Consider the following 11,682-nt stretch of genomic DNA (forward strand, 5'->3'; position numbering starts at 1 on the left):
CATTTTAGTTTTTTTTTTTTCTGGTTGATTTGGTGTTGTATTGCTATACATATTCATTATTATGTTTGTACTATATCAAATTTTAGTTTCTATTTTATGTTTGTTCTATTAACTGGTTGATGTTGGATGATTGGAGAAATTGGCTACATTTAGGGCTAGAATTATTGTTGCTCTTATTTTTTTAAAATTACAATAGTATAAAAGAATGACGGTGATCACATAAAAGAATGACAGCGATCATATAAATTTTAGGACCAGAATTATTGTTGGATATATTGTTGATTTAGGTGAAGACAACAAATAGCTTATAATAGCTGCCTAGGAACAAATACCATGCCATAGTGGGTTGTTTCATGCTTTAATATGGTTTGTTATTGTGATTTTGGTGGACAAGTTTTATAGCCTTGATTTTCAGGATTTTTCTTAATTAGTTGTAGATGAAAATTAAAATTAATTACATATGCCATATAGTGTATTTTTTGTGTAAGTGAATTTATTCTTTTTGTCTATTTTGATTTGTTTGTGGTTTTTGTTTAATCTTTTAATTTCATGCACATTTTAAAAAATCTGGCAGAGAATTATATATGTGTTTATTACAGGTTAAATTAGAAAGAAACCTAAAATCAAATAAATTTTTCAAAAAAAAAATAATAATTTACATCGGTTCAGAGATGAACAGATGTAAATGAGGGTCTAATTTTACATCGATTATGCAAAAAATTGATGTAGAATTTGTATATAAATTTATATCGATTATGATAAGAACCGATGTAGATTGGTGTACAAATTTACATCGGTTATAATAAGACCCGATATAGATTGGCGTACAAATTTACATCGGTTATACAAAGAACCGATGTAGATTTTATGACTATTCAACATCGGTTTTAAAACTGACGCAAATTGATTCTACATCGGTTTTAGAACCGATGTAGATAGTATTAAAGAACCGATGTAGATAACGTATCTTGTGGTAGTGCCAATGTCTTATCTTATACTAAATATTTCGTATTAAAGATAAATTATAGAATTATTATTTTATTGTGATACTTTTTAAGCAAGAAAGGTATGATTCTTATTATTCTCAAATTAACAATTAAATTTTACTTTAATAAAATTTGAGGATCAATTTTGTTTTTAAAACATAAAACATAATATTGAAATATAATAAAACATCTCTCTCATTAGAATTGCTTATCTTAAATTTTAAAAAATGGAATTTCTTTTCTCTTATTATAATATTTAATTTACATAATTTAGTTTTCACGTCATGTAGTTAAATATTATTAGTCTTTTAATTTTTTATTAAATTTAATATATACTAGATTTAAAAATACAATTTAATTTTTATATTTAGTCCCTTGATGAGAATGTTCTAGACCTATTTGGGCCTCTACGAATGATGGATAGAAGCGTGCGGGAAAGTAAAATATGGTTACAACAGTTAAGAAAAGAAAAAAAGGGGGCGTGAATCGCTACGAATCCTACGTTGAAGATGGCATCCAGGAACCACCCACTTGTGTGTTAAAGGTGGCGACATTTAAAATGGGAAAGGATTGGTTATGAGTTGAAAGGTGGGAAGGACAAAGATAGTTGTTTTGTGTTTGTGATCGTATCGCGTGGTGGTAGCGGCAGTGGTGGTGGTGGCAATGGCATACAGGAGAAAACATGGCATGTCCAGGGCTTCCACCTTCAAGGAAGAGATTCATCAAGATGAAAATGGCAATGCCAATGATCCTCCTCCTCCATCTTTGTCCTCTTCCTTTTCTTTCAAGAACCCCTCTTCCTCATCCTCATCTTCCCTTGCTGCTCAGGCCATCAAAGCCTCTGCTGTTCGTCGTGATCCCTCTCTTTCCTTCACTTTTGCCAAACCTCAATTTGATCAACATCATAGATCCAAGGTAATTATTATGTGTTTCTGCATCACTTATAATTTAAATGTAATTCATTTATATCTTTTTATCTTTCTTAATTTATATCGCATCATAAATCAACCATATTTATATCTTTTTATCTTTCTTTATATCGCATCATAAATCAACCATATATACATATTTCTCTATTTTTCTATTTCTAAATGTAAACTATCATGACAATTCTCATGTATCAATTTACAATATATATCGCATCATAAATCAACCATATATATATATTTCTCTATTTTTCTATTTCTAAATGTAAACTATCATGACAATTCTCATGTATCAATTTACAATATTTTTTTATAAGCTTTAAGAGATCATAAAAAAAATTTGTAGTAATTTGGATTCATTTAAAAAAAAAATGGGAGGACTATATGATCCATCCAACTCTCCTGTCCTCCGCTCCGGCAAGTGTTATTAATTTTTTTCATTTTCCCCTCTCCCCTAATAATTTTTTCTACTCTACGCACCTTCATGTAACATTGTATGCATCAGATTGTCATGCCAGAAAATTTGATAGTGAATATATTTGCATGCATGCCATGCAGAGTTGTGATAGTTACGGGGATGTTTCCAAGACTGGTGTGTGGGGCGTCCTCGCTAAGAAAGCCAAAGAAATTCTGGAGGAAGATAAGTCATCCCCACAACACAATGACGTCATGTCCAAGTCACACTCTCTTGCCGTCTTTTCTCGTGTTGCTCGTGCCCAGGTGCGTGATCATTATAAGTGTAAATATCTTGTTACATGATGGCGCAAAAATGAAGTTAATTCTTGAATATTGAATAATGAATATAATTGTTGAATGGCGTGTCAGGAGGGTGTGGATAAGACAGCAGTTCTGAGAACTCCAATAAAGCTAAAAGGAATTTCTCCAGAGGACTCAGGAACGTGGAATCCATGGCAGCAACCAGCCCAGACAGGAGACCCACAAACTATCCATGAAACACAACTCAAGGCATCTCGCGACGTAAGGTGGCTCTAGCAACTATGTTGTAATTATTTGTGTGTGTCTGCATGCACTCAAACAATGAAATTAATGAATATTGTCTTCCTTCAATTTTTATTTCATCGTTATGTCAAATGATGGATATATATATTTGCACAATTTTGAAGAAAGCCAGTTTATTTTGCTTTGGTTGGGCGACATGCAGGTCGCAATGGCAACAGCTGCCAAAGCAAAATTGCTTCTACGGGAGCTGAAAACCGTTAAAGCAGATTTGGCTTTTTCTAAAGCACGTTGTGCTCAACTAGAAGAAGAAAACAAACTACTACGGGACCGCGAGGGTAGCGATAAGGGGCAAAACGTTATCCGTGCAGATGATGATTTGGTTGGTATTCATTATTACTTATTTAAGTTTGCTACTTCAGAGTCATAGGATATTTTATATTTGTTTTAACCATGCAGTATGTGATATTATTTAGTTTCCAGACTCTAGTTTTATTGATTTTGTTAGTTTATGAATTATCAAATAGTAAAAACTTATTTGATTGGTAGAAAGAATGTGGAGGCAAATTTATAATGATAGGCTTTGTTGAGAAGAAACTAGCTTAGAGAGGAATAGTAGAATAAATTTGAGTAGTGGAAATGACTTACTAGTTGCTTGAATGTAAACGTTGAGTACATGACTTATTTATAGGCCTCAACACCATCATTCATGTTTTATGTAGAAGATTCTAAAGATATCTATTCTAGAGTTTTCTATCTATATATAATTGTCTACATAATTCTAGAATTTGTATTATCTAGTAGTTACTAGTATACATCTATGTATTTTTTAAAATGATATAGCTTATTCTAGAAGTTTGTATCACATTTTAACAAAAAATTTTATCACTCAGTTCTGTTTTATCTATTTATTTTTACCAACAAGTGGTGATGATAGAAACAAATTAAAGCTAACTTGATACTATTGTGTTGGATGCAGATCCGGCTTCAACTAGAGACACTTCTTGCTGAGAAGGGTCGGTTAGCTAGTGAGAATGAGGTATATGCCCGGGAGAATCGTTTTCTGAGGGAAATTGTGGACTACCATCAGTTAACTACGCAGGATGTGGTGTATCTCGATGAAGGCATGGAAGAAGTGACAGAACTTTATACCACTAGCACTGGCACTGCGGTTCCCCGTGTGCCACCTAAGTCACCATGCTCACCATTAAGTCGAGGGTCGCAGACAAAAACAATATATTCTGTCTCACAACAACAACAAGATCAAGAAGATAAGAATACGTCGGAATTATTAGATCAAGCTCCTCCTAAAAAGCATGCAAAGTGAAACTCATGATCCTTGCTTTTATATATGTGTAGTTTGGTTTAGCCTTAGATGGGTTTCTCATTCGTGGAACATACATATGCATAATTCATATTATATATATGCATGCAGTACTTGTAACATTATTTATTCGCATACATGGTACCGAAGGGAAAATTAAGGTAGGAGCGGTGGGGGTTAGTGTTGTGTTCCCCCCAAAACAAAAACCAACGCACTTGTTAATTGACTCTGTATCTATATATTTATATGTATGTAACTTGCCCGCCCAGGTTTTGGGTTAGTTTGGAAAATTCTTCTCTCTTTTTTATTTTGTTTTTTATGAGCAACACAAAATTTTATTTTGTTTATTTTTTAGACTTAAATGACTTTTTCCGGGAAAATATGGATTTTTTCTTTTAGTCTTTTTAATTTTTTCTTCAAATTAATTCCTGCAATTTTTTTTCATTATGGTGTTAGCTATTAAATCCAATGGACAAAAGAGAAAAAATTATATAGGAACCGAAAGAAAAAGGTTGAGAAATTATAGGATCAAAATTTGAAAGGACTATAGCGAAAAATAACTAACATTTAAGAGGATCAAAATATAAATATTTAAAAGTTGAAAGGACTAAAATGAAGATAACTAAAATTAAGGGGATTAAAATGAAATCAACCTTATTTTATAGGAATTATACATCTATTTGAATCAAATTTATAAAATTTTAACATTTAAATGCCATCATGTAGAGTAAAATAATAAATAAACCTATGGTGAATGCATTAATGACTAAGAAAAACATTATAAAAAGTATTCTCACTAGAAGTTGGTCTAAGGATGACTTCCTTTGTTAGAATGGTGGATCTCCTTTGCTCGTGCGTGTAGACACCTATTTTTGTCTGGGGGCATACAAACAAGGGAATGGACCTCTGTTACGAAGGAAAAGAGCTCCGAAGCATGTAAACAACAAGATAGGACTTTAGAAGGCCCAAAAGCCCAAATAAGCTAATTTTAGAAGACTGGAACGGGCTGTTCCAAACCCGGAACAGGCCGTTCCCAATTTGGAACGGGCCGTTCCAAGTTCCTAAAAGAGCCAATAACCCTAATTTAGAACGGGCTGTTCCTAAATTGGAACGCGCCGTTCCAAGATTGGAATGGACCGTTCCAAGATTGGAACAGGCCGTTCCAACCTCCTCAAAAAAGGGTTAAAATCTTAATTGGAACGGACCGTTCCAAAACTAGAACGGGCCGTTCCAAGTTAATAAAATGGCCTAAAAATCCTCGATTGGAACGCCCGTTCCAGTCCAACAATTTGTGTGTTAATCTTATCTCTGGAACGGGCCGTTCCAATTTCATAACGGGCCGTTCCAGTTATGAAATTTATACATAACGGCCAGATCCAAAACGGGCCGTTCCAATTTTGGAACGGGCCGTTCTGGACCCTTTCTGAAGTCTATAAATAGACTGCTTGGACTCATTTCTCAGGACTCCAAAATTTCGTCCAGACTCCTTAGAGCTCAAAATTTCTCTCTTTTTCTCTCTCCCTCTCTTTTGTATTTCTTGAGATTTTGTGAGGCATTGTAGTGTGAAGGGTTGTCATAAAGCACCTAAAATATTCCTGTTTTGAAGATCAAATAGAGCTCATTTAAGAGGTATTTCAGTTAATTTCTTTCTCTCTTATTTATTTTTTATTTACAACAATTATTGTTGTAATAAAAACAATCATGTAGACATTTTAGGGATAATTGTATAATTTAAATTTCAAGCATGTAAATAATTATTAACAAAAAGGGATTTAATATTTCTATTATTATCTTTTATAATGTTAACTTCATCATAGGGTACCAATTGAGGGCGTTGTGGAGGTGCTTAATACCTTCCCTACACGTAACCGACCCCCGAACCCAATTCTAGCTATCAAGGCCATTATTGGATTCTGTTTTAAAAAACCTTTTCTTTTTCCAATGTTTTGAGTAAAACATTGGTGGCGACTCCATGAACCATTTTTCAAAACCATTAATTAAGGATTAGTTTGGTGTCCGGGCATTCCTTGATTAATGAGAGTTTTAAAAGGATCGATGTATAAACCATTAGTCGCGAGATTGGAAATTTTTGGGTTGCGACAGTGTGGGTAGGATGTTCTGAGGTGGGGTTGGTACTTGCAAAAAAAACTTCGATGCTTAAGTTAGTCCTTGATGGTATAGATGTCTCTCATATGTAGGCAGTATGCGTACCTTGGTGATTTTAGGATTATCATTATTTACCGGTTTCATGATAATTGTGCTCAGGTGCATAGATTGTATCTTATCTTTCCAAGGTGGTTGATAGGTGATGTGGTCTTTATAAGCCGATATGAGTCGATGTGACTTTCTGATAACCTTGACTGTTGGCCGAGTTTGATCAAGCTTACTAACCCAACCAGGATGGTACACTAGCCCCTCGAGCTCCAAATAATGTAAGAATGAAGGAGCTGTTGGGAAACCGCGCGAAAATGTTGTTACTCTTCGTTTCACCTATTATTGAGTCTCCTTATTTTCTAAACGTTGGATTCCATGTCTCATTTTTTGAAACGACATGCCTTTTCGTTTGATAGAGGCGGTGATGGAGGACCACCCTTGGAGTTTCATATTGGACCCATTATTAGGTCCATGGCTAGGAGAATGGAGGAAGATGAAGGAATGTCCACCCTCTAAGGTCACCATCTTGGCCTTGGCTAGGAGCTCCTCTTCACCATTGAACGTTTGATCATCCCCTTGGTGGAAGGAGTCCATCATTTGGTATCAAGAGCTTAGGTTATCTTTAAAGGTAACTAGCTTCCTTTCCATTTCTTTGAGTCTTTTCTTTTTTTGAGTCTTGATTTACGTCATCTTTGAGTTCATTGTCATCCATGAAAACCTTGTTAAAAATGTCTTCTTATGTTGCTCCATGGTTCATTACTTATTCATGAGCCTCCTTTTATGCTTTAAGGTTTTTCTTGAGTTTTAGGTTCTTGTGTGCCATTTTTGTCTTTACTCTTGTTGCTGGAAAAATATATTATGAACATCAAGAACATGTCTTCCATCTCTTTTTGATCTTTTTACCTTTAAAGTTTTGTCAAAAGTGTTTATCTCACCTTTCTCAAAAAGATAAAAAAATATATATGTATGATGCACCCATTTGATGTATGAAACCATGAAAATATGAAATGTATATGTTTTTCCATGAGGTGGCCAAAATTTTGCTGCACCATTTTGAGGTCATTCATGCATGTTAACTAGTCCTTGGAATGCTCCAAATTTGTGTTGAAATTTATATGTTATTTGCTTCCTACACATACATGATTGGCCACCTTTCCATGCTCATCATTACATGATTATTCCTTTGTGCACATGTGCGAGTGGTTAAATTTTGTGTGTGAGTGCTGGAATCTTTGACAAAAATCTGAACAAAAAGAAAGAATTAGTATAACACACACTCCACTCACAATATACCTTATCACCCACTCATGTGTTGCCACTTGTGTCTCTAAATTTGACTCCTTTATGTGCTGCATTTTATTCATCTACTGTAAAAACCAAGTAACATATTTAAAAGAAAATAGAAACAAAAACTGGACAAAAAAATTAGAAAAAAAAAGTGACCAAAAAGGCCCAAAAGAAAACAAAAGGAACAAAAAGAAAACAAAAAGGACTTGTTGTTAGACTTGTGAACTTGACCTAATTACCTTTGCACTTTGGAGTTGAACTTGGAATAAATTTTTGGACCTAATTTGAGACTCAAAACCGACGTTGGACCTTACCAAAAAGGACTTAGATTCACAATTGCAAAACCTTTAAAGACTTACTCCATTCTAGTGCCATTCTAGGATTTTCTCTTTGAGTGCTAGCCTTCTTAATTTGTCTTAATTTTTGCTTGTCTTCTTTGGAATTCTTATGTTTGTCTCATTAATCTCTCTTTGAGTTTAGCTTTTTAATTGAGCATTTTCAGTTTTTATTCCTTTGGCCTCCTTCTTGTTCTTGGTTGGTTTGTTATCTTTGGGTGTAGGTGAAGAACTGATGGAGGACCATCCATGGAACTTCATGTGGGACTCATCACTAATCCATAGCTAGGAGATTGGAAGAGGATAGGGAAGTCAAAATCCTAGAAGACATGTTTCTCAAGATTAAAATACACTAATCACTCTCCTAAGCTTTGGTAGCCTAGAATTTATGTTTATGCCTATTTTGCCCTTGTCTTTGATTTTCCATTTTTACCCTTGTATTTTGGGGTATCTTAGACATAGGATCTATTTTACTTGTATTTCCAATTTTACCCTTGTATTTTGGGGTATTTTAGTCATAGGATTTATTTTCTTTTATATTTCCCATTTTACCCTTGTATTATGGGGTGCTTTAGATCATAGGTTTTTATTTTTGGGCTAAGGTATTTGATTAGGGTGGGAACAAAACCTAGACATAATTTTTGTGGCTCTTGGACCTATTTTTGGTGTTAGAAAGGCTTAGGCCCAAGTGGAGGGCAAAGGTTGCATGGTCTTATCATGCACCTAGATGTAGCCTAACTAATCCCAAAGATTCCATCCTTGGCCACCAAGTTGCATCTAGGTTTCATTTGCATTTCATTTGGTGTGCATTTGGCTTGTGAATTTCGTCCATGCACTCTCCAAATGCAACCCTAGATGCCTCCCACTCCTATAAATACCCTAGGCTATGCATCATGTAAATACTTTGGAATATATGAATTTGAGTGAGCATTTTTGCCTCAAATCCTCTCCTTAGTCACTAGGTCTACATGGCCTACCTCTCCTATCTCCTCCCTAGAGTGAGTTTAGGGTTACCTTGAATGGACTTCATCTCCACTTGGTGAAGAGAGCCAACTAGAACACCCAAAAACACCATCCTCCCAACCTTTCTCCTATTCGCCCAAGACTCCACCTTTCACGCCCACCATCACTTAGCCTCACCCTTGAAGGAACGTCCACCCTCTAAGGTCACCATCTTGGCCTTGGAAAGGAGCTCCTCTTCACCATTGAACGTTTGATCATCCCTGTCGCCACCGGCCCGAAACGGGCTTTCGGCATTCGCGAAGGATGGTTGGACTCTTTTATTTGTTTAAAAATATGGATTGCTAGAATGACTTATTCTCAAACTGAGACCTTGTCAAACGAGCAATTTTATTAAAAGGCTCACCAATCCATGTTAATCCCAAGCGGGACCCTCCATGGATTAGCGGTTTTCATAAAAAGGAAGGGTTCATGGAGTCGCCACCAATGTTTTACTCAAAACATTGGAAAAAGAGGTTTAAGGCAATCGATTCAAAAATCGACTTCGGCCATGACAACCAGAGTCGGGTAAGGGAGTCGGTTACGCGTGGGGAAGGTGTTAGCACCCCACAGCGCCCCTTTCGGGTTCCCTATGACAGATTATTTCTAAAAATAATAGTGCGAAATTACTAAATTACCCCTATTTATTCTAAACAATTATAACTTAACTATCTACATGATGACAGTTAAATATACACACAGAAAGCAGTAAAAGGAAGGTCTTAAGAAGAAACCTTTGAAGCGTGCTTTTATATTCAAGTAAAACTGGGAAGCTTTTTGGCGTTCCCTCGCTCTACAAGCCCGCTCGCTCCCTCCTAGAAAATTTTAACTATGGAAATCCGGAGGATTTCCCTTCGACTCAGTTCGAGACTCAAGCAAAAAGCTCAGAACTCGAGAACTTTGTCGGATCAACTCTTCGAGTGATTTCTAGGCAGAGCACTGCTCAAAAAAACCCAGAATACTCAAGAAGAGGGTTAAAACTCCGTGTCAAAGTGTAGAATGACGTCCAATTGACGTCATATTTATAGGGATGAGGCGCAATACGGCCTCTGGGGGTCAATACGGTCCGTATTGAAGTTTTGAACTACAATACGGCCGTATTGAATTCAGTACGGCCGTATTGAAGTTCAAAAAAACCTCAATACGGCTGTATTGAGTTCAGTGCAGCCGTATTGAAGTTCAGTGCAGCCGTATTGAGTTCAGTGCAGCCGTATTGAAGTTCAGAAACTTCAATACGGCCGTATTGAGTTCAGTGCGGCCGTATTGTAGTTTAAAATGTTCAATACGGCCGTACTGAACTTTTGGGAGGCCGTATTGGGCTTCATTCCCTCCACTTTCTTATTTTTTGCTACTCTAAGACCTCTAAACCTACAGATTGTCATCCTAGGGTCTTCCAGGGTCTTCCAGGAGTCCTTCCGGCTGACTTTCTTTTGGTCTTCGAGAGTCTTCAAGCTTTATTTCCGACCCGGACAATTTTAGGGGTCTACAGCTGCCCCCCCTTTACTTAGTCAAACGGCTTTTAGTGTACCGTTTGACAAGTAAAGGAGTTGACCCAATTGTCCGGGGAATAAGCCATCCTTCCGACTTGTAGTGTCTTCCGGTGGAAAATTGTTGAGTAGCCTCTCCAGGTTGAGTATTAGTCGTCGCCTCTCCAGGCTCGTGCATACCTCGGTGCTTCTGACAACGGGGGTAGCGTGAGTTTGCCCTCTCCAGGGTCTGCGTACCTCCGTGCTTCTAGTCACTTTGGTAGCGTGAGTCTTGCCCTCTCCAGGGTCTGCGTACCTCCGTGCTTCTAGTCACTTTGGTAGCGTGAGTCTTGCCCTCTCCAGGGTCTGCGGTTTGCCCTCTCCAGGGTCTGCGTACCTCCGTGCTTCTAGTCACATTGGTAGCGTGAGTCTTGCCCTCTCCAGGGTCTGCGTACCTCCGTGCTTCTAGTCACTTTGGTAGCGTGAGTCTTGCCCTCTCCAGGGTCTGCGGTTTGCCCTCCCCAGGGTCTGCGTACCTCCGTGCTTCTAGTCACTTTGGTAGCGTGAGTCTTGCCCTCTCCAGGGTCTGCGTACCTCCGTGCTTCTGATCACTTTGGTAGCGTGAGTTTGCCCTCTCCAGGGTCTGCGGTTTGCCCTCCCTAGGGTCTGCGTACCTCCGTGCTTCTAGTCACTTTGGTAGCGTGAGTTTGCCCTCTCCAGGGTCTGCGTACCTCCGTGCTTCTAGTCACTTTGGTAGCGTGAGTCTTGCCCTCTCCAGGGTCTGCGGTTTGCCCTCCCCAGGATCTGCCTCCGTGTTCTTGACGACATTGGCAATGTGAGTTTGCCCTCTCCAGGGATCTGAGATGGTTTTTGTCTCCACAGTCCACTATGCTGCTTCGACGTTTTTTCTGATTTTGTGCCACTGAGGGCTGGATAACGCAGGAATCCGTCTAGGGGATGTGCAGTCATTCATAGGTTCTTGTGCCCCAACTTGTATTTGCATAGTTGGTACCCATGGGGAATTTCTGACTCCTTGGGGTTGTAGACCCCTAAAATTGTCCGGGTCGGAAATAAAGCTTGAAGACTCTTGAAGACTGAAGGAAGATCAGCCAGAAGGACTTCCAGAAGGCCCAAGGAGGATTCTCTGTAGGTTTAGAGGTCTTAGAGTAGCAAAAAATAAGAAAGTGGAGGGAATGAAGCCCAATACGGCCTCCCAAGAGTTCAGTACGACCGTATTGAACATTTTAA

The 11,682-nt window shown here is 37.7% G+C and overlaps 1 protein-coding gene across 1 annotated transcript; it reads left to right on the top strand.

The window, feature by feature from the left end:
* Positions 1–1,558: 1,558 nt before the first annotated feature.
* On the top strand, positions 1,559–4,483 carry LOC109794198 (uncharacterized). Its single transcript, XM_020353669.3, has 5 exons — positions 1,559–1,901; positions 2,471–2,632; positions 2,738–2,890; positions 3,075–3,251; positions 3,849–4,483. The coding sequence occupies exons 1-5, from the start codon at positions 1,650–1,652 to the stop codon at positions 4,194–4,196; spliced, it is 1,092 nt and encodes a 363-aa protein (XP_020209258.1). The 5' UTR covers positions 1,559–1,649; the 3' UTR covers positions 4,197–4,483.
* The last annotated feature ends 7,199 nt before the right edge of the window (positions 4,484–11,682 follow it).

Source organism: Cajanus cajan, chromosome 3, assembly GCF_000230855.2.
Source record: "Cajanus cajan strain Asha chromosome 3, NIPB_CcT2T_4, whole genome shotgun sequence".
In the NCBI taxonomy this organism is placed as follows: Eukaryota; Viridiplantae; Streptophyta; class Magnoliopsida; order Fabales; family Fabaceae; genus Cajanus; species Cajanus cajan.

Excerpts from the sequence above, each read along its gene's own strand:
- LOC109794198 (XM_020353669.3), top strand. The coding sequence starts at position 1,650 with ATGGCATACAGGAGAAAACATGGCATGTCCAGGGCTTCCACCTTCAAG. Across the intron at positions 2,891-3,074 it reads AACTCAAGGCATCTCGCGAC|GTCGCAATGGCAACAGCTGC; the intron begins GTAAGGTGGCTC and ends GGCGACATGCAG. Across the intron at positions 3,252-3,848 it reads TCCGTGCAGATGATGATTTG|ATCCGGCTTCAACTAGAGAC; the intron begins GTTGGTATTCAT and ends TGTTGGATGCAG.